Source organism: Sciurus carolinensis, chromosome 1 (assembly GCF_902686445.1).
Source record: "Sciurus carolinensis chromosome 1, mSciCar1.2, whole genome shotgun sequence".
NCBI classification, from domain to species: Eukaryota; Metazoa; Chordata; class Mammalia; order Rodentia; family Sciuridae; genus Sciurus; species Sciurus carolinensis.
Genome location: NC_062213.1, coordinates 98,753,044 through 98,779,221, shown reverse-complemented (window position 1 = coordinate 98,779,221; position 26,178 = coordinate 98,753,044). Strand labels below are relative to the sequence as shown.

General features: G+C 34.5%; 1 protein-coding gene and 1 non-coding gene across 2 annotated transcripts; both read right to left on the bottom strand.

The window, feature by feature from the left end:
* Positions 1–380: 380 nt before the first annotated feature.
* Positions 381–26,178, bottom strand: Ctss (cathepsin S). Its single transcript, XM_047517892.1, has 8 exons — positions 26,021–26,178; positions 24,014–24,140; positions 20,103–20,225; positions 17,299–17,448; positions 15,559–15,786; positions 14,004–14,169; positions 9,985–10,087; positions 381–590 (listed from the first exon to the last, which is right to left on the bottom strand). Exons 2-8 carry the CDS (start codon positions 24,137–24,139, stop codon positions 491–493), a joined length of 996 nt encoding a protein of 331 aa, XP_047373848.1. The 5' UTR covers position 24,140; positions 26,021–26,178; the 3' UTR covers positions 381–490.
* Positions 25,573–25,641, bottom strand: Trnaa-ugc (transfer RNA alanine (anticodon UGC)). The gene has a single exon. It is a non-coding gene; the product is annotated as a tRNA-Ala (tRNA).

Below are 26,178 nucleotides of genomic sequence, written 5' to 3'. Positions count from 1 at the left end.
TGAAGCCAGGCACAGTGGCACATGTCTATAATCCCAGCTACTTTGGAGTCTGAGGCAGGAAGATCACTTAAACCCAGGAGTTTGAAGCCAGTCTAGGCAACATACTGAGATCCCATCTTAAAAAATAAAAATAAATAAATAAAATGACATGTGGCAGTGATAGAAATTTGAAATAGATTTATTAAGCATTTTTAGACCATCAAGTTTTAAAAGACTGTTAAAAGAAAAAAAAAACAGAGTGTAAAATAAAACAAGGACAAACTTAACAGATTGTCCTTGGTGGATCAATTCTCATACAGTGACATTCATTTACTTTGCAAACTTTCTTCAGAAACATGCAAAAGTTTATAAAGTGAAAAAGCAAACTGTTTTCTAATTAGTAATGGTAAATATATATTGATGATGATACATTTCATCTTTATCTCTACAGCAGACAAAATTAAGAGAAAGCATTTCATCTTCTTCACTTGTTTTAAAACGAAGAGATCCTCTAAATTTCTGGGTAAGAGGAATAACTGGCAATCCCACAGTGATTTTTACTATTTCTTGCCATCCGAATATATCCTTGTTCACCAAAGTAGAGGCCCCAGCTTTAGAAAAAGAAATGACACAAAATTACAAATGAAAACAATCAAATTATATTATCAACTTTTTATCTGATTGTCTTTATCCTAAAATGATTATATGTGAAAAAGTATAAGACAATTAGGATGAAATAATATAATAATTTCCCCTGAGATATTAGGCAATTTTCAAATGATAGTTTGGAAGGCTTTAATTCTACAGTGTTGGATAGACTTAATACTTAAGGAAAATGATAAAAGTTTCATCCTACTTTGTAAATATGCCTTCTGTAGGAAAAGAGTATTATTATCCTTTATAAGGCTCAGTCTCTAAATTTGCATAGTAGGATCATGGGTGATGATTTTCTATCAAATTGAAATTCATCTGAAGAATGTCTTTTAAGAAATACTTTTCAGCAAATACTGTAAAAATGTCAGGACAGGGAATTCTAAAGTAAAAGATAAACAGTGCAATTCTGAAAGAGCTTTTTGGTCTGGAAATGAATGTAAGATAAGATTTTATCATAAGTAAAGCTATAAAAAGTGATATGCTACTCTGTGAGAAGGTGAGCTCCCTGGCACTTGTTCAAGCAGAAGTTTGTTGCCTAAATTAGAGATTTGCAGAGAGAATTTATAAGCTAATGGTTAGAGGAAACCAGTGGTTCACTCACTTTTTGGTTCCATGAAGATAGAGGATTTAAAAATTTTTTTGCAGATTGACATAAAGATACCAATTTTTAAATTGGTGTGTGTGAACAAAAATATAATCTGACCCAGAGTAAGAATTCTATAAATTGTGGCTATTGATATTAATACTATCTTGGCAAGAGTTTCTTGTTACTGCTTTTGCTTATCAAAGTAGATATTGAATAATGCATTCATTTACAAGCGGTGACAATGGGGTTTGAATTTTAGTGTAAAAGGTTTTTAGTGTAAAACCATTAAAGGTTTTTAAGGAGGGCATGACAAATAAGTAAAAGGAAGAAGAAGAAGGAAAAAAAGGAGCCCATGAAAGTATTTGAGAAGGAATAAACAGAGAGACCAAAAATATCAGGACATAGTAATGTCTTAAAGCCAAGAGAGAATTGAGGTGGGAATAGGCTACTGTATTAAATGATACAGAGATTAAAAATAAGACCTGAAAAGTGTCCAGTGAGGACTGATACAAAGGATATTTAAAACCTCTTAAGGTACAGTTCCTTTAAATTATGCTGCTTGTGTTTCAGCAATAAAGAAGCACTTCTTAGTCTCCTCTGCATATAAAAGCATGATCTTCCTTGAATCCCTGAGCAAAAAGTTTGCAATAGCTTCCCTTGCCTACAGAATTGAAGTTTCTCAGTTTGCTATTCTAAGCTATTCACAACATGGCCCCAAATCAACTTTCTATCCCCCCCCAACACTTTCATTGATGATATCCAATTTTCATTTCAACTAAATTTCTTGCTGCTTTCCCAATACATTAGGCATTTTCTCAATTTTATGCATTTATTCATGCCCAAGTTATAGCATTTAATCAACATCCTGTGAGGTATCATCACTTGCCAAAAGTCACATAGATGGTAAATTGGGAAGCCAGGGTTCAAATCTTTAGTTGTTTTATTCCAAAGTCAAGTCTTAACTATACAATCCCTATCCCTGTATTACCACTGTGAGTGAAGTACTATAGGGAATGAAATTGAGACCTGAACATTCAGTGTCTTATGTAATTTGTGCCTTACTATTTGCTGCCTTTAAAACTATGTAAAATAAATCACTTTATATGATCTGAGTTTGGACCCTGCATTCTGGTAGTGAAAATTAGTATATACTGTTATGGTCATATGCCACACAAAAATGTTTCAATGAGCAATGGACCACATATACAAAGGTGGTCACATTGATTGTAATGAGCTGCAAAATTGTATCACCCAGTGATGTTGTAGCTCTCATAATGTTGTAGCACAGGCATTATGTGTTTGTGGTGATGCTAGTATAAACAAACCTTCTATACTGCCACTTGTATGAAAACAGCACAGGGTTGGGAATTTAGCTTAGTGGTAGAACATTTACCTAGCATGTATGAGTCTCTAGGATTGATCACCAGCACCCCGTCACCACACAAACACAAATTATATAGCACATACAATTATGATGATAAAAACAACTATATTACTGGTTTATATGTCTATTAGACTTTTGGGGGGTGGGCATTGGGGATTAGAACCAACGGATGCTTTACCACTGAGCCATATCCATAGCCCTTCTAATTTTTTTATTTTGAGACAGGGTCTCACTAAGTTGTATAAGGCCTCAATAAATTGCTAAGGTTGGCTTTGAATTTGGCAATCCTCCTGCCTCAGCTTCCAGAATGACTGGAATTATAGGTATGTACCACTGTGCCAAGCCTGAGGACAAGCAATTTCTTACCTTCAAAACTCAACAAGGTATGCTCCAAATGTTCATTTCAGTTCTTTCAAGTTATTTTTATTAATTGGGAATGAACAAAATTCAATCTTAAGAGATCTAAGAGAATTTGTTCAAGCGTATCATTTTTGGGGCCTAGAATTCTTGTGCACATTCAGTCTCTTCTTATTAGGACATAGTGCCAGCAAGAATTGTGGACTTTTCATTGTTTGGTCCCTGTGTATATTGCATCTCTCTAACAGGCACCTAATATCACATCCTTTAGAAAAGTACATGCAGTTTCCTTAATTCATCTACTATGTCTTTCTTCTCTTGCACATTTGGCTTTCTCTGCTCTGATTGCCATTGTGCACTTGTTTAACACTTCTTGTCCCTCAATATTTAGTCAAATAACCTAGGTAAAGGACCTTGATGATTACCTAGGCTAGTCTTACTAATCTTCTTTTATGCTTCCTTAGTAACCAGTGTATACCCCTGTTTTAACATTTGTTACATTCTATTGCAATGATCTGTACATGTACATATTTCTTGACTCTATTAGATTATAAGTACTGTGAGGGATGGTAGATAAGCTGTATTTCTTATTGCCAAATACCCAGTTCCTGGTTAAGAACATGATAGGTACTGAGTATTTATTTGCAGAATCAATGTATGAGTGAAGATGCAAAAATGAGCAAAATACATTCCTACCTTTAAGAAGTGTACATTCTGGGTTGCCAAAAATGTTGAATATGTTTTTCTTAAAACATGGAAGATTTTAGAAAATATGTTAAGCCACATGGTGAGGGAAAACTGACTAGTAAGATCTGTGAACTTGATTTTGTGGATTAAACAAAGCCATGTAATTAAAATGATTCATTTATAAAATGCTAATTATGTTATTATAACTTGTTTTTCAGTAGGTGGTGTGAGTGGGGAAAGCCTTCCATCCTTCATTGGGTTAGACATGTATGATGAAGAGCCTAAGAGTTCATCAAGCTCATTATTCTGGAGCCCACTGTGCCTATGTATAATGTCTACTCATGCTTTTAAGACCTCAGCTCTCTAGACATATTTGACCCTTCTAGGGAACACACAGGATAAAGGTATCTAGTGGTATCTACAAATGGCTCATGTTAGAAGAGTGATCATGAGCTAACAGAGCAATCACAACTGTAGTCTGGCTAAAATGACAGCTGTGCATGCCACAAGTTACAGACTTCTAACTGTGATTTCAGAGGAAAGACTGAGCTTCTTTCCCCCTAAATATTTTTTCCATTTGTGTGTAACAGTGCTTGGCACATAGTATACCCTTAATTTTAGTTGGAAGGTATGGTTAATGTTTGGTGAATATGATCACAAAGTTTGAAGATCCAAGAGTGTTGAACTAGGTAGAGATAAGAATAAACTTTTCTTTTCCCCAAGGGAGGGGGAAAAAAGAAGTGTACATTCTAGTGAATGAAGCATAATTTAGAGAAGTGGTTACAATACATTACATACATTAAATACTGTAATAGAATTTGCAAAGCATTATTGCTGAAATTTAGAAATTGGAGAAGCAGCTGGGCATGGGGGTACACACCTGTAATCCCACTGACTCAGAAGGGTGAGGCAGAAGGATTGCAAGTTCAAAGCCAACCTTAGCAACTTAGCTAGGCCCTAAGCAACTTAGCAAGACCCTGTCTAAATAAAATAGAAAAAAGGGGTGGAATGTGGCTTAGTGGATAAGGACCCCTGGGTTCAATCCCTGGTACCGCCCTTGCAAAAAAAAAAGCAAGCAAGCAAGCAATAAATTGTAAATTGGAGAAGCAATTCTGAGTTAATGAATGGGGTATGGAGGAGGTAGCATTTGAGGTAAGTTTTGAAGAATAAATAGGATTTAAATTTTTTTTTTCATTTTCAAAGTAATAACTATTTTTAAGGACAATTTTGAAAATATATAGACAACCATTTGGTATAATCAAATTACACTAAATAGCTTAGCATAAGATTCATGAGAGAAGTTGGATTTACTATTTTAAACTTAATACTTAAAATTATATTTTTCCATTTAAACCTATATCTTGGATATTTTATTAGGTTATAATTATTACAATTATTATTTTGAGGTACTGGAGATTGAACCCAGGGCCTTGCAAAGGTGCTAGGCAAGTGCTTTGCCACTGAGGTACATTCCCAACTCTTTTTTAGGTTGTTAATAATAGTCTTAATAATTCTAATTCATGGAGTTTGTTATATCATAGTTCGTTTAATCTTATTTCTATTGTTAGGCATATTTGGGTGCTTTTAATAGTTTTCACTATTAAAGAATAATGCTATAATATAAATTGGGTGTGAAGGTTTTCCCATATTTGGAATTATTATGTACATATGAATTCCAAGAAAGGAAGATAATGTGAACATTTAAGTTTCTTTTATTCATATCGTCAAGCAGCTTTCAGGAAGAATTGTAACAATTTACTTTTCCATCAGACTTATAAGAGTAAATTCCCACTTCACCATCAACAGGTGGGATTTAAATATAGACAGAAATGGACTTCAAGAACATTTCAGAAGATTAAACAGCATATGTTAAAAAAACAGAGGTAGGTAGTTATCAACTTAGGGGATAATGAGTACATAGTTCATTGAGGTTAGAGTGTGAGTGTGGGGGTGTTAAGAATATAGTGGAAAAAATGTCTAGAAAGCTGTTGTAAGAAATGCCTGGTGAGAAGTTTGGACTTTATAACAATGGTGAACTATTTAGAATTTTTGAGCAGGGGTTGACACAAACTATATTTTAAGAAGATACCTGTATAGTGAGGTTGGATGGAATCTGAATTAGAGTAGGACTACTGGAAATGGAAAAGAGAAAATAAATATAAAATATGATTCAGAGGTTAAATGGAAAGGACTGTGTAGGTTATAGGAGAGAAAAGGGGAGCCCAATTTGATACCAAGGTTTTAACGGTCTAAAGATAGTAATGTAAACCCCAAATGGGGAATAGCTTTCCGTTGAACTTGTTTTAAATCCTTTTTCAGGGATGGGAGATGAAGGAAGAGTTGTGATATATAAAGAGAAGGAATTTTTAGAATTGTTGAGTGTGAGAGTGTGCATGTTGTATTGTGAGCAGTAGTATGTTATATGGGAGATTTGGATTTTTCAAGCAAGCTGCTAAATTGGAAGTGGGATAGAGAAGTCTCTTGTATCGCAGAAAGGTCATTTTAGAGATTGCAAACTAGGAATCATCTACATAATGGCAACTCAAGGAGCAGTTGTGAATTTGCTTTGCTGTAGCAAACTTGTGTAAGGGACAGGCAGAACATAATCTAAAATATGAGGCTTAAGTTGATATACTGAAATGAGTCAAGATAATGCTGTATCATAGATGTTGTAGAGTAAATGCAGTGGAACATTTATAAAGCAGAGAAATCTTATACATTTCTATGCCATTGTATATGTTTTTTGGGTCAGTGGACAACTTCCCTATTTCTAACACACTTTCCTTCTCTAACACGTGAGCATTTCAGTTGTGGAAATTTTAATGCAAATGGTATCCTTCATGTGGAGGTTTAGGTAGTTAAGTATGTCCTCCTCTATAGTCCCACAGCCATTTGGTCATATGTCACTATACCATGATGTGTTGTCTTGTATTATTTTTAAAATATATTGAATTCCATGTTGGGTTGTGAGCACTTTTAGGAAAGAACTATTTATTAATTTTTGTGTCTCTAGTGCCTACATAATGCCCATCACATTGTAGTACTTAATAAATGCTTGTTGAATGAATGAGGGCAGGGAATAGGTTATGAATTCCAAGACTAAAAGATACAGATAATCTTCAAGAAGAACAGATTCAAGAGAGAAGGGAATTTATAACATTTACTAGGGAATCCATAAGAATGTGAGAAAAAATATTGTTTCATTTAAAAGAGCTGTCACTGGCTAGGAGTGGTGATGCATGCCTGTAATCCCAGCTACTGTGGAGTGGGGGTGGGGTTGAGGTAGGAGGATCACAAGTTTGAGGCAGCCTCTTCAAATTAGGGACACCCTGTCTCAAAATTAAAAAAAAAAATTTTAAAAGGGCTAGGGATGCAGTTCAGCAGTAGCTAGAGCACCCTTAGGTTCAATTCCAGTACTACCAAAAAAAATAGCTGTTACTGGTTTATACCCAAGCTGATCAGCTGATCAGGGCTGTGAATGAGCTGTAAATAAACCAAAATATTGAATCCCTCAGCTACTTTCTCAATGGACCATACAAAATATACCAATCTCTAGGTGTGTCACAGCATGAAAAAGGTAAGAGAGCATTTTTTATTTGTTCATTTTGGAATTTTAGACTATGCACTTCCGGGAAAGATTCAAGAAGTACTATGGGTTCAATTGTGTCCCCTCAAAATTCAGGTTAGTACCTCAAATGTGACCTTATTTAGGAATAGGTAATTGTAGACGTCATTAGTCATTAGTTAAATTAATTGTAGACGTCATTAGTTAAATTAAGACTGGTCCCCAGTCCAACTGATATCTTCTGAAAAGGAAAAATTGAACTGGCTGCAGCAGTGCATGCCTGTAATCCCAGCAGCTTGGGAGGCTGAGGCAGGAGGATTTCAAGTTTGAGGCAATAATAATATAATAATAATAGTAACAATAGTAATAAAAAAGGGGAAATAAAATAAAAATGGAATATTAGACATGGCAAACGGAGAATGTCATGTGAAAATGGAGGCAGAAATCAGAGTGATGCTTCTATAGGCCAAGGAAAACCAAAGCCAGCAAACCTTCAGAAACTAGGGGAAAGGTGTTGAGCATTTTTTTTTTTTTTCAGTGCTGGGGATTTGAACCTAGGGCCTTGTGCTTGTGAGCATTTTTTAAAAAAACAAAATATATTTAATTAACAAATATATATATTCAGGGTGTACAGTGTGATGACTTGATGTATGTACACATTGTGCAATGATTATCACAATTAAATTAATTAACACATCTATTACTACCTATACTGTATATTAGATCTCCAGAACTCTTTCATCTTATAACTTAAAGTTTGTACCTTTTGGTCAATATCTCCCAATATTCCACATCCCTACCTCCTGGCAACCACTGTCCTGCTTTGTTTCTGTGAGTTTGACGTTTTTAGATTTCACATATAACTAAAATTATATAGTATTCTTTTTGTGCCTGTGAACGTTTTCTTCCTCATAAACCTTAGAAGTAACTAACCCTGATAACATCTTTATCTCTGACATCTAGGCTTCAGAACTGGGAGACATAAATTTTTGTGGGTTTGTTTTTTTTTGTTTTTTTTTGTTTTGTTTTGGGTACCAGGGATTGAACCCAGGGGCACTTAACCTATGTGCCACATCCCCAACCCTTTTTCATATTTTATGTAGAGACAGGGTTTCCCTGAGTTGTTTAGGGCCTTGCTAATTTGCTGAGGCTGGCTTTGAGCTCACAATCCTCTTGCTTCAGCCTCCCAAGCTGCTGGGATTACAGGGGTGTGCCACTGTGTCCAGCCTGAATTTTTGTTTTTAAAGACAATAGATTTGTGGTACTTTGTTATAGCAACCCTAGGAATCTAATACAAGAAGATACTTCAAGTGTGTGTAAAAGTCTTAACTCTTCACATGCCTTCCCTTTTATCCCTCTAAAAGTCACATTCCTTTTGTTTATAAAGTGTATAGATAAGATTTCAGTATGTGGGGCTGGGGAGATAGCTCAGCTGGTAGAGTGCTTGCTTTGCAAGCACAAGGCCCTGAGTTGGATCCCCAGTACCGAAAAAAAAAAAAAAAAAATTTTCAGTATGTGTACTGAGGGACCATTAGGTGCCATTCATACTGTGCTGAGGGTAAAAGAGAAGATATAATCTCTACCTCAAAGGAATATACAGAATATTGGAACGACAGAGAGGAAAGTTAAACATAACGTACAGCATGCTGTGTTCCACTATCCATTTAGTCAGCATAGAAAAAAGACATTTTACTCAGCACAAGGATTCAAAGATTTTCTGGAATAGATAATGCCTGAGCTACTTTGGAAGGAAAAGGAAGAATTAATCAGAAGACATGAAGACATGAATGATAAAATGGTAGTATGAAAATTATGACTGCATACAGTTCAATGTAACTAGAGTGGGAAGTATGAGACAATAAATGCCAGGACTTGAGACTGGCAAGACAGGTAAGGATTACAACATAGAAGACTTTTCATTATGCCGAGAACATTAATTTTACATTGAATAGTACTAATTAGAAGCATTATAAGTGAAGACTCATATCTTAAATCAGTTTGGCAGCAGTAAGAAAGATGAGTTTACAAGTAAATGAGATGAGTTAAAAGGCTACAACAGTAATCCAGGTAAGAAATGTCTAAACTACAACAGTAATAGAAGTGGAGAAAAGACAGAACCAAGGATATATGCAAGGTAAAATTAGTTTGACTTTTTGCTTGATTGGAACTGTAAGGGTCTAGGATGGTTCCATCGCATCTTATTAGGTGACTGTGACTGTGTTTTGTGATGTTGCCATTTACTGATAAGGGAAATTCTGGAGAGAATAGTATGGTGGAAAAGGTACTGAGTTCTTAGATTGAGTTTGGAGAGACAAAAATATAGGAAAAGTGTATATGACCAGATCAGTCTGAAGTTCTGGGTAGATGTCAGAGCTAGAGATAGAGACAGAATAGCCATCATCACATAGGTTATGGTTAGTCATAAGAACGCATGATGTAGAAAAATGTAGAATAAGAAGAGTAATGGGCAGATGGTGGAGCTCTGAGGGAAATATCAACACTTAGGGGCTAAGTAGAGGAATGGATGTTTATAAGAGGGACTGAAAAATATAATTAGAAAAGTATTTTAGAAGATAAATAATGAAAACAAAGAGATGGCAAGATAGTAAGTGGAGAAATGGCACTAAGTAATTCAGAATATCACTGTGAGAAGCTATAAATGTTCATCATTGTCAGTATCATGATTAGCATCATAATCACAAGAGCACATTTATTGAGGTTCCCTTGAATTCCTGATTTAATTAAATATACATTAATGTGTAAATATATTACCTATTTTTCACAAGCCAGTAGTCTTTCCCATTAAGGTTACCATAGCCAACCACTAGTACACCATGATTCACATTCTGAGTACAGGATGGGTCATAGTAGACACCTGAAAATAAAATATGGGTAGAGAAAGATAGTTAATGATATATTATAATAAAGGGCATTTGAAAATTCTATTATTTTTATTAGACTATGTTGGGTATATGGCAGGGTTCATTAAAACATTAGGAATGGGCTGGGGATATAGCTCAGTTGGTAGAGTGCTTGCCTTGTATGCACAAGTCCCTGGGTTCAACAAGTCCCTGGGTTCAATTCCCAGCTCAAAAAAAAAAAAAAAAAACACATTAGGAATGTATGTTCTCATGCTTCAGCTATGTAGCATGGAATAGCTTTGCAATCAAAGCTGTATTTTTCAGAGTTTTGGCACCAATTCATAGTTCCCTCAGAAACCTTCTCTGATAATCCAGCACCTTTTTCTAATTATTTAAAACTTATATATACAGTTATATTTCTTTGTATATTTCTTTGTATATATGTGTGTGTGTGTGTGTGTGTGTACATATATATATATATACCTAAATTGTTTCATATACTTTGGTTCTTTATTAAATTTGATGTTCTTTAAGATAAGGTTAAAATATATTTTTTATAAATATATTTATATAGATATAAATAGATAAAATTTATTTATAAAATATTACACATTAATATATACATTAATGTATATTTAATTAAATCAGGTTAAGAATATATTTTTAATCTTAAATATACATATTATATTTTAAACCTTTAAATATATATATATAATAATATTAACCCCTAGTCAGATTAAAGTTTTCAAATATTTTCTACTTTGTATAATACAATGTTATACCTTTAGCGGATACTCAGAAAATATGTTATTGAGTTTTGTATGATTGTATATTTTTTTTAAGTATTAACTTAAAAAATAGTGTTAAGTGCCATCCTTATACATTCCTGTGCTACACCCACACTGCAAAGTCTCTGCAGCGATTGAGCACACAGACTTGGGAATGAAGTTGAATAGTTTTTGTTGTTGTTGAAATCCTTTATATTTAAAAATTTAGATTTATTTTAACAGATACATAAAAAATAAAATTGTACATATTTATGGGGAACCATGTGATATTTTGATACACTTATCATTATATAATGTCTAATTAGATTAAATGTATCTGTCTCCTCAAACATTTATCATTTCTTTATGGTGAAAACATTCTAATTCTTTTCTTGTAGGTTTTTGAAATATGTACTACATTATCATTATCTTTTTTAAACATTATCATTACCTTAATGTGTTATCTTATTGTGCAATAGCACACCAGAAACTTTACTTCTATATAACTGTAACTTAGTTCCCTTGGATCAACTTGTCCTCATCCCTCTCACTTCCTGCTCTCTCTAGTCCCTAATAACCACCATTCTATTCTCAACTTCTTTTTTTTTTTCCTTACAATTTTTAAATTTTTTTTTTACTTAAAAAAATTTTTATTCTCAACCTCTACAAGATCAATTTTTTTATATTCCACATGAGTGAGATCAAGTGGTACTTGTCTTTCTGTGCATTATTTATTTTACTTAGAATAATGATTTTTAGTTTCATTCATATTGTAAATGTCAGGATTATATTCTTTTTTATGACTGACTAGCATTCTATGTTGTATATATGTACCACATTTTCTTAATCCATTCATCAGTTCATGGAAACCTTGGTTGTTTCTATTTCTTTTCTATTGTGAATAGTGCTGCACTAAACATGGGAGTGTAGATGTCTCTTCAACACACTGATCTCATTTCCTTTAAATATATATCTGTAGTGGCATTGTTGGATCATATGTCATATGGTAGTTTTAATTTTGAGGAGCCTCCATACTGTTTTTTTTTTTTTTTTTTTCTTTTTGCAGTGCTGGGGATTAAACCCAGGGCCTTGTGCTTGCAAGGCAAGTCCTCTACCAACTGAGCTATATCCCCAGTCCCTTACTGTTTTCAATAATGACTTATTAATTTATTTTTTTTCTGCTACCAGGGCACTTAACCACTGAGCTACATACCCAGTCCTTTTTTAATATTTTATTTAGAGACAGGGTCTCGCTGAGTTGCTTAGGGCACTGTTAAATTGCTGAGGCTGGCCCAATTCTCCTGCCTCAGCCTCCTGAGCCACACCTGGCAACTGTATTCATTTATATTCTCACCAAAAAGTATACAAGGATTTCCTTTTCTCTATATCTTCACCAGCACATGTTATCCTTTGTCTTTTTGGTAATAACCATTTTTATAGGAGTGAGGAGATAGTTCATGTAGTTTTGATTTGCATTTCCTTGATGATTAGTCATGTTGAGCATCTTTTTTCACATACTGGTTGGTTATTTGTTTATTTAGGTCTGTTGTCCCAACCCTCAACCCCCATTCTTTTGAGGCAAGGTCTCCCTGTGTTGTATAGCTTGGTCTTAAACTTGTAGGTTCAAGCAGTCCTCTCTCCTCAGCCTCCCAAACAGCTGGGTGGTAGGAATGCACCACTGGGCCCAGCTTGGATTGCCCATTTTAAAATCAGGTTTATTTGCTATTGAATTGTTTGAGGTTCTTACACATTCTGAATATTAACCCCTTGTCAGATTAAAGTTTTCAAATATTTTCTCCCATTCTATAGATTATCTTTCCACTCTGTTGATTTCACTCCGCTTTGCTGAGCAGAAGCTTTTTAGTTTGATTTAATCCTACTTCTCTATTTTTGCCTTTTTTTTCCTTGTGCTTTTGAAATCTTATCCAAAAAATCTTGGCCAATTCCAGTGTCCACTGGCATTTTCCCTGTTTTCTTCTAGTAGTTTCATAGTTTCAAGTCTCATGCTTAAGCTTTCAGTTCATTTAAAGTTGATATTTGCAACACATTAGAGATAGAGGTCTTGTTTCATTCTTCTGCATATGGATATCCAATTTCCCACCACCATTCATTGAAATGACTGTTTTTTCTCTAATGTTTGTTCTTAGCACCTTTGTCAAAAATTAGTAAACTGTGAATGTGTGGGTTTACTTCTAGGATCTCTATTCTGTTCCAGAGGTCTATGTGTTTGTTTTTATGCCAATACCATGCTGTTTTGATTGTTATAGCTTTGTAGTTTATTTTGAAGTCTGGTTGTATAATACCTCCTGCTTTGTTATTTTTGCTCACGATGGCTTTGGCTATTCTGGGTTTTTTGTGGTTCCATACAAATTTTAGGATTTTTTTTTTTTTTTTTTTAGTTCTGTGAAGAATGACATTGGTATTTTGATAAGCATTGCATTAAATCTGTAGCTCACTTTGGGTAGTATGGACATTTGACATTTCAGCCATATTGATTACTCCAATGAACATGGGAACACCGGATAGCTTTCTTTCTTTCTTTTTTTCTTTTTTTGTATGTTCTCTTCCATTTTCTTCATCAATGTTTTATTTTCGTTATAGAGATCTTTCACCTCTTCAGCAAAATTTATTCCTAGGGTGGTTTTTTTTTTTTTTTTTTTTTTGGTAATTATTGTAAATGGGATTGCTTTCTTGATTTCTAATTCAGATAATTGGCTATTTGATATATAAAAGAGCAACTGACTTTTGTATGTTGACTTTGTATCCTGCAACTTTGCTGGATTTGTTTATTAGTTCTAAATTGCATAATTTTTAAACCAAGTTCAATCACTTTCAGGTTATGTGAATTTAGGCAACCCCCCTAGTGATTTTTTTCATCTGTAAATCTGAGTTATTGTGAAGATTAAATAAGATAATATACATAAATGATTTAATATAGTACCTGGCTTATAGTGTTAATAAGTTTTAATAAATATTCTTTAACTAGATTAAAACTAGATGTAGATATAAAAGACATCTAATTAAAACTAGATGTAGATATAAAAGACATATGAAGTGAAGATTTTGTTTAAGCTATCTAAATACTCAAGAGGTAGAGAGATGGGGAAGAATAATTTTATATAGTACAAGGGCAGCATAAAACAAGAGAATAGCATATCTTTACCACTTTTGTAGAGGAAGAAAGAAGGATGACTTGCATCTATAGCAACAGACACGGGTCCTTTATTGGCCACAGCTTCCTTCAGGGCATCTTCATCACCAAAGGGAAGTTCCGTGTACTTTGAACATGTGGCAGCACGATTTTTTGAGTCATAATGGCACTTTTCATCCTGCAGAAAAGAAAAAAAAATGTATAATTCAGATAAAAAGTATATTTAACTTCCTTTATAAATCACTAATATTCTGAGTCTGGTTTTCACATGTTTTTTTTTTCTCTCTTACTCCGCCCCCCCCCCCCATTTGCAGCACTACCCAGTGCTGAACCTATGGAACACTACTGCAGAGTTATATTCCTAGCCCTTTTTGCTTTTTAATTTTGAGACAGGATCTGGCTAAGTTGCTTAGGACCTTGCTAAATTGCTGAGGCTGGCCTTGAACTTGAGATCCTGCTGCCTCAGCCTCCCAAGTTGCTGAAATTATAGTAATCTACCTATACCCTGTGAAATATGTTTTCTTTGCTCACTTTAACCTTTTAAAGTGTCTGAGACTGCTTCTTATTTTAAACAAAGAAAACCTAAATTGTCTGAGTCCTAACAGTTCCAGATTTCACCAATACAGAGGTAATACAGAATTATTCTATGGTTTTAAATTGTGAACATCTTCGTACATGCAAAACTTGCCAAACAATGTCTCCTTAGACTCTTAGGTGTATTGTAGGATAATACTGCACAGAGATCATAAACTTTAGATTGGAACCTTAAAGTTTTTTTGATGAAATAATGCCTGAAAAATGATCTGCAGTTAAAATGATGGTTTAAAAGAGCATATACTATGGACAACAGTATATTTTAAGTGGGAAAACGGAGGTTACGAATTCATGGTTGTTGTACACACAACTCATTTTTTAAGTGCTTCGCAGGAAAAGAGTTTGAGAGAAATGAACCAAAATAAAAGTAGTTAAGGTAGGATGTTTTTTAGTGATATTTCTCTTTTCCAAATTTTCTGCAATATGCCCATGACTTATTTTAAAAAAATATGTAACAAGCTTGCTAGGAAAAACAGAACATTATTGAGTTTCTTAGTAGGTAGAAGAATGATCTGGTCGATGGTATGAGAAAAAGGTTGACTATGTGAGGCTCCAGAAAAAGAAAGTTTAAATATTAGGCAAATACACAAAGCATTTTTAGGATGGTTTGTTTAAAGCCTGTATAAGTTTAGGAAGACTCAGTGAACTACATTTTTAGGTGTTACCATTAGGTGTTACTATTACTTGCTGTTTAAAAACATTGTGCAACTGAGAAATTAAGAAGGTTACTGCATAAAGGATGGGGATGTAGTACAAGGTCCTGGGTTTGATTCCCAGCATCACTAAAAAGAAAAAACAAAAACAAAATGGTTATTGCATAAGAAAGAGAAGTCTTGAGAACTTGAGGGTTCCTTATTGGAGTTCTCTCTCTTTGACAGCCAACACTGCTTCTCAAGCAGTTGACTTGGTAGTGTAGTCAGTTCACAGATAACATGAGATCATGAGGCAGCACCAATGTTTGCTTGTGACACACCATGGCTTTGTAGGGATAGGAAGCTTCTGAATCAATGCCATTGTTATCAATGATGTATTGGAAAGCCTCTGTCATGAAGCCACCATTGCAGCCTTTATTCCTATATTTTTCAGTTGAACAATCCACCAGATTCTGGGCACTGAGAGATATCAGATTTCCTGTTTTCAACTTCAGTTGTGCTTCTAGGGCTCCCACAGCACTGAAAGCCCAGCAAGCACCACAGGAACCCTAAAACAGAGAAAAAGTCACAAGACAATGATAGAAAGTCAGTAAGGATGGCTTCCATAACACAAATTGGACAACTCCAGGTTGCTCTGTCAGTTAGCTCTGTCAGTTGTTTCCACGAAAGAATTCCCTACTTTAATTTCCTTCTCTCTTAGACAAAACAGGAATGAAGGCTAAATATTTGATTGTCTTCTATGTAAGGATCAACCTTGATGGAGATTTACAAATGTCTGAGCTAAGGACATAATGGAATGAGTATTCAATGAGTATGTGCCAAATTTCACCTATCTTTACCTAAGGGGAAGGGAATAGATGCCTCAGTAAAGTGATTTTGAGAGGAGATGTGATGATTTTCTTGCCTTAGGGTATCTTCCCTACTGCCAAATAATGCCTGAAACCAAGACCTTTAATCCTAAATTAACATTTTATATTATCCCTATAAATTTTTTCAAAAGCTATTTTTTAAGGCGGTATAAACAAACAGAAAAACACAAATCTGCTTTTGTTAACAAAAAGTGTAGAGGGTACAGACTTTCATCATAATTGCTTCTCTCTCTCTTTCTTTCTCCTCCTTCCCTCTCTCTTTCCTCCCTCCTCCCTCCTTGATGTCTACCCAATATAAACAGATTGAAATTGCTTTGGGTTAAAGCTAATTTGGTCATTAAAATGCAAGCACACAGATAAAGGAGCTCATGCTCAGAGTTAACACCTAAAAATGTAGTTTACTGGGTCTTCCCAAACTTCTGTTTTTAGAGAAGTTTGAATATGGAGTCCAAAACTAGTTGAAATGAAAATGTGGGAGAAGTGAATGGGAGAAATACCATTTTCTTCTTGATAAATTTTTACTTTCTTCACTTTTCACTAGCTGGGGCAACTGCTTAGAATACTCTGTTTCTTCTCTTTTACCCTAACTTCTAAGGTGACACGTATGTTCTACCCTTAGTTATCTATGACTAACTTAGGATTTTTGTAGCACTTTTATAAAACAAACTAAAGGAAAATACAACATAGGAACAACAATTTAACAAAACACACATTTCTTAGTTTTAACAACGTAAGCCTAGCTATGAATTAACTTGATTGTACAATTTATACGTCAGTCTAACTCTAGCTCTTCCCTCTCCTTCAACCTGAAATTCATAAGTTAGATGGACAGAGAAACTTCTTGATTTGGGTTTTCTCACACTTATGGTACTTCTCAACCAAATGGCCTGATGGCAGGCCTAGTGCAGTCAGTGGATATCATGAGCACTAAAAGTTTGTCTGATAAATCTAATTATATATTTCATAGTTTTTGTCTAACATAGCTGTATTACTACTGGTGTTTGTGCTGTGGGGACAACAAATAGAGTATAGTAAGTGACCCTTGCCTTCTGGGAGCTTAAATTTTAGTTGGGGAAATAGGAACAAAATTAACTAGGTCACATAAAAGACTTTGAGAGTCACTGCCAGTTTGTGCAACTGGACAGAAAGAGAGATCTCTTGAGGGGCAGAGGCTGGAATGGTAACACTCACCTGGTATTTGACTTCAGTAACACATCCCTTCTCTCTCCAGTCCAGAGAGTCTGGCAATTTCTGATTAGGGTTTGACTTATAAGTGCCATTTCTCTGCCATTGACTGGGAATTCTCAGGGAACTCATTAAAGACACCACTTCTTCACTGGTCTACAAAGCAAACAGATGTCCCCTTTTACTTAATCCTTCTTTTTAATATCCTATAAACTATAAATATGAATGTATTTTCAAACTGATAAAGATCACTAGTAGTAGTGACCAACATAGGTACTGCTGACCAGTAGGGTGAATCATCTGGGTTTTTGGTCTTGCACTTTACATTAGCATCCCAGTTAGCTAAGCACTTGCATTGGGAAGAAGAAAAAAGAAAATGATAAAAACTGGAAGTTACAGAAATCTTAGTTTTGGTTCAAACTAAGGCATAATTTTATAAAAATGCTGTCCAAAAAGTGGGCCAAATTGGTTTTTCTTGTGAGAAAGCATTATAAAGGAAAATTCCTGAATTTAAATAGGAATTTGGTCTATCAAGGGTGTCCTTCCAAAAAGTATTGTGATTCTTAATTCTGACCAAAATGGTAGTCTTCTAAGGTAGAACAGAAGCTAAAAACTAATGGGAGGGCAGGGAAGGTAACTCAGAGTGCCTGCTTAGTACGCACAGGGCCCTGGTTTGGTCCACAGCACCACAAAATATAAAAAATAAAAATCTAATAGGAGATTATTTGTGATATTAAGTTCTCACATGCTCCCACTAAGAAAGCAAGGGATCATATTAAATAGTCAATTTAGACTTTCATAAATATGTTAAGTTACTAAAGAGACTGAACAATCTTTAGAAAATGCTTTCTAGAATCCATAAAAAAAAAAAAAAGCCATAGTGATCTGGGGTTGTAGCTCAGTGGTAGAGTGCTTGCCTAGCATGGGTGAGGCACTGGTTTCTATCCTCAGCACCACATAAAAAACAAATAAATAAAAAATAAAGGTTAAATTCTTTTTGTTTTAAAGGTTAAATTATTTTTATGGTTATATAACTATACAACCATAAAATTTTATTAAAGATCACCAATCAGTGCACTTAAAATGAGCAATTTTTATGTAATATAAGTGGTTCCTAAATACAATTGCTAAAAATTTTGATTAACCTCTCGCAAGACTGACCAAGAATTTTTTAAAAAGAAGAAGTTTATGAAGGAAAGAGGGCTCTCAGCAAGAGCCTACAGTCATTAAAAGGGAAAGAAAATACTATATATAAATAATTATGCCAATAAAAATCAATTATTTAGATGAAAGGAAAATTCCATGTAACAAATTTTAACAAAACTGACACATGAAGAAAAAGAAAACCTCAACAGTCCTATATTTATTAAACAAATTAAATTTGTAATTTTAAAAACCCTCTGCAAAGGAAATTGATAGCTCCAAAGGGCTTCATTGATAAATTCTACAAAAAATTTTAAGGAAAAAAAAAACCACCAAAATTACACAAACTCTATGAAAATATAGAAGAGAAAGGTATACATCCCAACTTATCTTGAGGTCAGTAATATAAACTTCATATCTACATCTGACTAAGACATTAGAAAAAAAGAATATTGTAATTTTCCATGAACTTATCAAAAGCCCTTACAAAATACTAAATTGAATCTTAAAATATATAAAAAGGATAATGCATCATGACCAAATCGTAGTTATCCCTGAAATGCAAGATGAGCCTAATATTTGAAAATCAACATATTTCATTCCCCATGTTATCACAAAAAAATGAGAAAAATGATATGATCAATAGAAGAAGGAAAAGCATCAGACAAAATTCACCACTCATTCATTCATTGTAAATTAGGAATAGAAAGGAAATTATTCAGTCTCATAAAGGGCATGTAAGAAAATTACACCTGATATAATATAGTAAAATATCAAAGATTTTCCTTCTAAGATTGACAAGGTAAGATTTCTATTCTCTTTTCTATTCAGCATTGTACTGGAAAGAAAAATAAGAATTGAAATAAATACATGAAATAAGAAGGTTAAAGTCTTAAAAACAAGAAAGAAAGAAAGAAAAAATCATAGCAGTCTGTGAGATTAAAATTCTTCTAAAGAAGAACTTGGTTACTGAGAGTGGTCAAAGTAGTACTAAATAAGGAATGTCTGTAAAAATTCTTATGTCCTTAAATTCTACTGTTTTCAAACTTTGAATGCATGTGACTATATCTCTTTGGCACTTTTTTTGTTGTTGTTGAAGATTTATTAACAGCTACTACAAACAGTAAGCTAGCTCAATGAGATTACCAAGTATGAAATCAACATACAAAAATCAGTAGTTTACATATATTCAAACAACCTTTTGGAAGGTTTAATGGAAGAAAAGATTTCATATATAACAGTAACAAAAATATGTTTGTCAATAAAAATGTGAGACCTATTAAAAATTAAAATTAAAATACCACTGAAGGCAAAAAAAATAGCCTTTCTACAAATAGGACCATATTATTGTGTAAATTAATTTGTAAATTTAACAAAATCTCAATGAGAACTTAACAATTTTAAACTATATCACCTAATGCTAAATTTAGTGGGGGAAAATGGAAGTGGAACCAGCACTAAAACTCTTTTGCACCTTTTTTTTTTTTTTTAACAGAGCTGGAGATTGAATCAAAGGCCTCATGCATGCTGTGCAAGAGCTCTACCACTGAGCTACACATCCACCCTGGCTATACTCGACGTTGTGATTGTTTACCTTCAAATTGCTTTTGGACAGACAAATTCTGCTTATCTGCACATGAAAGTAGGGTTATTTGTAATTTACCTACCATGTCTCCCAGGTGGTTCATGCCTAGATCATATGAATGCATTCCCATTGAATGCTCCAGGTTGTGAAGCATCACAAACTTGAGATTCTTTTCCCAGATGAGACGTCGTGCTGCTTCTTCATTCTAAAATACAAGGAAAAAGAACATAGTTATACCGCATCCTGGACAAATAAGTGTTCAATAATGAAAACAGAATTTTACAAATCATTATACTAAATGTGGGTCTGTTGAAGAGCACACAAATAAATAAATATATTCAATATAATTGCTAAAATGACTTAATCATAATTCTTGTTTTTATGATTATTAATATTATCTTATGGTTTACATTATGAATTTCTCCTTAATAAAATGAAAATGTTGTTTCTGGAAACTGTTGTTTTTTGAAAAATATCCTTTATAAGATATTTTTATCCTAAGTGGTAAATATTCTTAAATGGTAATATCCTTGAGTGGTAAACTCAATTTATTTTATTTTTTTTATTTGTCTATGGATCTTTATTTTATTTATTTATTCACAGCACTGAGAATTGAACCTAGTACCTCACACATACTAGGCAAGTGCTCTACCACTGAGCCACAACCCCAACCCATCATTTAATCTTTATAAAATATTTTTTTTACTCTCATTCTTGAAAACAAGTTTAGCTGATTATAAATTTCTAGCTACTTCAGCTATTTGAAGGTATTTTTCCATCGTCTTCTGGCATCTCTTGTTGCAAATGAAAGGTCTGTTATTCTAATAATTGTACCTCTGTTTTTGTTTTTGTTTTTTTGTAGATGGACACAATACCTTTATTTTATTTATTTATTTTTATGTGGTGCTGAGGATCGAACCCAGTGGCTTACACTTGCTAGGCAAGCACTAAGCCCCTGAGCTACAGATACAGTCCCAACCTCTATTTTTAACTCTGGTAGTTTTTGTGATTTTTCTCTTTCTTCTGGGTCTAGTCGTGGGCTTCTTCATTTACCTTCTACTGGGTATTCTTGATTTGATGACTTGGGACTTTTTATCATATCTGGAATTTCTCAACCAGTATCTTTTCATTTATTTCTTCTCTACCATTCCATTTAGTTCTCTTCAAAAACACCCATCAGATGTATTTTGGAGCCTCAAATTCTCTTTTATCTCTCTTTCTTGAATTTTATTAGATTTTTTTTTTTTTTTAATTTCTGTGAGCTGCTTCCTGGGTGAATGTTTCAGTATTGTCTTTCAGATTACTGATTCTATCCATCTGTTTCCATTCTGGAGTTAATCTCATTGATTGAGAATTTTCATTCTAAATAACTTTTTTTTTTTTCATTTCTAAGACTTCTCATTTATTTCATAATTTAATGTTTATTAGTATGGTTGTTTTTTTCTTTTACATATAGTTTTAAAAAGTGATTTTTGGCTCTATTATTTAAATTGTTGTTTTTGTTTTTGTTTTTGGTGTAGTGCTAGGGGTTGAACCCCGGGCCTCAGGTAGTTACATCCCCAGCCCTAGTTCTATTATTTTAATTTTATCCAGAGTGAATTGATAAGCTGACTATTGGTTTTCCTGGTTCCCAGGAGATTCACATGCATAGAATAAAATATGCATAAAATACAATATACAATGTACTTCCTAGAATAGGTGACATCCTTCACCATCACCAAAGCCAGAATAAGCTATAGTCCTAGTAAGCGGTCAGTAACACCTGTTATGCCTCATTTCATTGAGTAGGGTAAACCCAAGGCCAGAACTGATTTTAGGCAGCAAGTCTGGATGCAGCTCCGTCTCATTTGGCACATGTTTTTGTTGTTGTCTCCTTCCTACCTTCCTTCTTTCTTTCCTTTCTCTCTCTCTCTCTCTCTCTCTCTCTCTCCCTCTCCTTCCCTCCCCTCTCTCTCTCTCTCTCTCTCTCTCTCTCTCTCTCTCTCTCTCTCTCTCTCCCTCTCTCTCCCTCTCTCTCTCTCTCTCTCTCTCTCTCTCTCTCTCTCTCTCTCTCTCTCTCTCTCTCCCTCTCCTTCCCTCCCTCTCTCTCTCTCTCTCTCTCTCTCTCTCTCTCCTCTCTCTCTCTCTCTCTCTCCTTCCCTTTCTCCCTCCCTCCCCCAACCCCTGCATGTGCGCACTTTACCACTGGGCTATATCCCCACTCCTTTTTATTTTTGATTTTCTGACAGTGTCTCTCTAAGTTGCTCAGGGCCTCACTAAATTGCTGAGGTGGTCCTCAAACTTGCAATCCTCCTGCCTCAGCCTCCTGAATTGCTGGGATTACAGGTGTACATACCATGCTCAGTTTGTCACCTTTAGATTACTTATAATTCCTAATAAAATTTAAATGCTACGTAAATGTTTTACTGTGATATTCAGAGAATAATGATAATTGGGGAATGTTTGCATATATTCATGGTAGATGAAATTTTAAAAAATATTTTTGATTTAAGTTTGTTTGAATCTGTGGATATAAAACCTTTGGCTATGGAGGACCATCTCTACTGAAATCTATAAAAACATTGATTAAAAAAAACTGAGGGTGGGGCTGGGGAGATAGCTCAGTTGGTAGAGTGCTTGCCTTGCAAGTACAAGGTCCTGAGTTCAATCCCCAGCACCGCAAAAAAAAAAAAAAAACCTGAGGGTAACACAGATAAAGGAAAGACGTTATGTTCATGGGTTGGAAGAATTATATTATTTGAATATTCATACTACTCAGAAGAATCTAGAGATATCAATCTAGAGGTAGCAGTTCTTATCAAATTCCAGTGTCACTCTTCACAGAAATAAAAAAGCAGTCCTAAAAATTCATATGGTCAAAGGATACAAAGTTCAGTTAGACAGGAGGAATAAATTCTAGTGATCTCATGCACAGCATGGTAACTATGATAAGGTATTATATATTTCAAAACTGCTAAAAGTAGATCTTCAAATATTCTTACCATAAAGGAGATAAGTACATGAGATGAGGGATATTTTAAACAGCATGATTTAATCATTCTACAATGTATACAAGTATCATAACACCACATTGTAAAACATAAATATCATCATTTGTTAATAGTAAATGAATAAAAGGAGGGGGGGGATGTAGGAGAGTGATATTGGCCAAATTATATTGTTATATTGTGTGCATGTACAAATATGTAACAACAAATCCCACCATTATATACACATATAATGCACCCATTAAAAATGCAGGAAAAAACAGTAAATGAAAAAATAAAAAGAGAACTTAGAATGCATGACCTACTAAGAGTATCATTTTTATACAAAGCAATACATCAAATAAATATCCTAACTTACAGAAATGTTGCATATTTATAGGACTTAGTTATTTGAAGCAATACAACTAAGATTCTAAAATAAATCAACAAATATGCTTTGAAATGTAAACAAAAGTACAAAGTGGGAAGTGAGAGTTAGGAAACATTTACTAGCAATTCTAAGTGCCAGAAACTGGGTAATTGCAGTTTTTAGAACTTTTTGTTCCTCAAACATACCAAACATACTTCTTCCTCAGAATTTTGCATTTATTTTCCCATGACTTGAAACCTTCACTCCAATATCTATTTTACTTGCTCCCTGGCTTCTATATCACGTTATTTGTGAGGATTTCCCTCACCATCCTAAACACACATCACTGTCACCACCCAAGGTCCCTTCAAATCCCCCATGCCTTGCTTTATTTTTCTCTCTGCACTTATCACCATGTAACATACTATATATCTGCTTGTTTATTTACTTATTTCTTGTCTCTCCCACTATAATATAACCTCCATAATAACAGAAATTTCAGTTTGTTTCCTGCTGTATACTACCAAAAAGAGTATCTGGCAAGAAGTAACTGCGTAATATTTATGGGAAACATAGTTTGTAAAGAACATAACTTTGAAAGGGAGAAAATGGGAAACTTGTATAAAAGCATTTTGCTCAAATGACAATCCCATCTACCTTTTCTTTGTATTGTTTGCCATAAGTTTTCTTCCAGAGATCCCAGTGGTGATCCAGGGCAGGATCTTTATGCAGCTGTGCCATTGCAGAGGCGTATACCAGGGCCACACAAACCAGCCATTTCATTCTGTTTAAGGGAAGCCTCTGTGTTAGCTACATATGTTGTGACCATATATTTTCAAAACAGAAAATAGCAATGCAGAGTCTATCAAAGGAACACACTCATATAAATCAAAATTATACAGGCAACTTCCTGCAGTATACAGTCAGAAGGAATACATGTAGAATTATGTCTGAAATACTAGTTCCAATGCTTAGTTGCACTTTAAAAAGTGATTCTCAGAAATTCCCCAATATCTGATAAACCAAACACACTTAGGGGTTAAAAAGCAGGGAATTTTTAGGATTTCCCAACAAAACTAATCAAGACAAAATTTTTCTCTTCCTTTCCAAAACAGATAAGAAATCATGCTTAAGAGGAGGATAAGGGCTGAACACAGTGGTGCACGCCTATGATCCCAGCAGCTCAGGAGGCTGAGGCAGGAGGATTACAAATTCAAAGCCAGCCTCAGCAACTTAGTGAGGCCCTAAGCAACCCAAAGAGACCTTGCCTCTAAATAAATTATAAAAAGAGCAGGGGATTTGGCTCTTTTAAGTACCCCTGGGTTAGATTCCTGGTACCAAACATGAAAGAACCAAACAGAAAAACAAAACAAAAAGAAGAGGATAAGGGCTGTGTGTGTAGCTCAGTAGTAGAGTGTCTGCCTAGCTGCCAAGCATGTTCAAGGCTCTGATTAGATCCCCAGCGCAACAAGGAAAAAAAAAAAAAAGGCTACACCTCCAAAAAATTAATTTATCTTCTAAATTTTTGAATACATGAGCTCATCTTAACTTCTCTATTTAAATATCCACAACCCAATCCAGTGTATATCTGTATCAAAACTTCAGATGGTATCCCATTAATGTGTACAACTTGTATGTTTTTAGTATCAGTTAAAAATGCATTTAATTAAATAAGTCAGGTGCAGTGGTCAGGCAGGAGGATCACCAAGTTCAAAGCCAGCCTCAGCAACTTAGTGAGGCCCTAAGCAACTTAGTGAGACCCTGTCTCTAAATAAAATATCAAAAAGACTGGGAATGACTGGGCGCAGTGGCACACACCTGTAATCCCAGAGGCTCAGGAGGCTGAGGCAGGAGGATCGTGAGTTCAAAGCCAGTCTTAGCAAAAATGAGGACCTAAGCAACTCAGTGAGACCCTGTATCTGAATAAAATACAAAATAGTGCTAGGGATGTGGCTCAGTGGTCCAGTGTCCTGAATTCAACAGCCCCCATAACCCCCCCACAAAAAAAAGACTGGGGATGTGGCTCAGTGTTTGAGCACCCCTAGGTTCAATCCTTGGTAGCTAAATAAATAGTAAACAAAATGCTCAAAACCTTTAGAGATAGGTAAAAGAGCTCTCCCATCTATTGGTTTCACATCCTCAGGGCATTTTCCTTTTTTAACAATCAAATATCTATTTCAAAGAAGTAATTATGTACTCTTTTTTTTTTTTTTTTGTGGTACTGGGGATTGAACCCAGGGCCTCTTGCTTGCAAGGCAAGCACTCTACCGACTGAGCTATCTCCCCAGCCCAATTATGTACTCTTTAAAACACTATTACTGCATTTAATTCAAAGAACTTTAACAAATTCAGTGATTAACTGCCTCAAACTGGATTCTACTTTATTTCTTTTCTTTTTAAATTCAAAACAGTTGGAATTTTAACCACGTGAAACTTCAAATTTTATTCCAAAGAAAACTAGGTTTTAGATTCAAGCTTAGATGTTCAAGCAAATATTAACTTCAAAAACAGATTATTTTACATCAGAAAGACCAGAGGCTGAGCAACATGGTTTTTTAGTTTACTTCCTGAAACCAAAGATTTAAAATCAGGCAGGTAGAGCAAACTAAAAACATAAACGGAGTGTTCAAAGACCAAATGGGAGAAAAAGAACAAACTACATACCTGATAGAATCAGCAGGTGCTCCCAATAGTAAGACTTGTTGAATTGATGTGATTGCTCCAGAGATTTCAAAGGTAGCAAGGAGACTTCAGTTAATTGACTTTAAACAGAAATTGGAACTTGTCACATGATGCATCCACACTGAGGAAGTAAACTTTGA

Coding starts and splice junctions, on each gene's coding strand:
- Ctss (XM_047517892.1), bottom strand. CDS start 24,139: ATGAAATGGCTGGTTTGTGTGGCCCTGGTATACGCCTCTGCAATGGCA. Junction 15,787..17,298: donor TTACTGAAGTCAAATACCAG/GTGAGTGTTACC, acceptor TCTCTGTTTTAG/GGTTCCTGTGGTGCTTGCTG. Junction 10,088..14,003: donor TTTCTTCCTCTACAAAAGTG/GTAAAGATATGC, acceptor TTTTATTTTCAG/GTGTCTACTATGACCCATCC.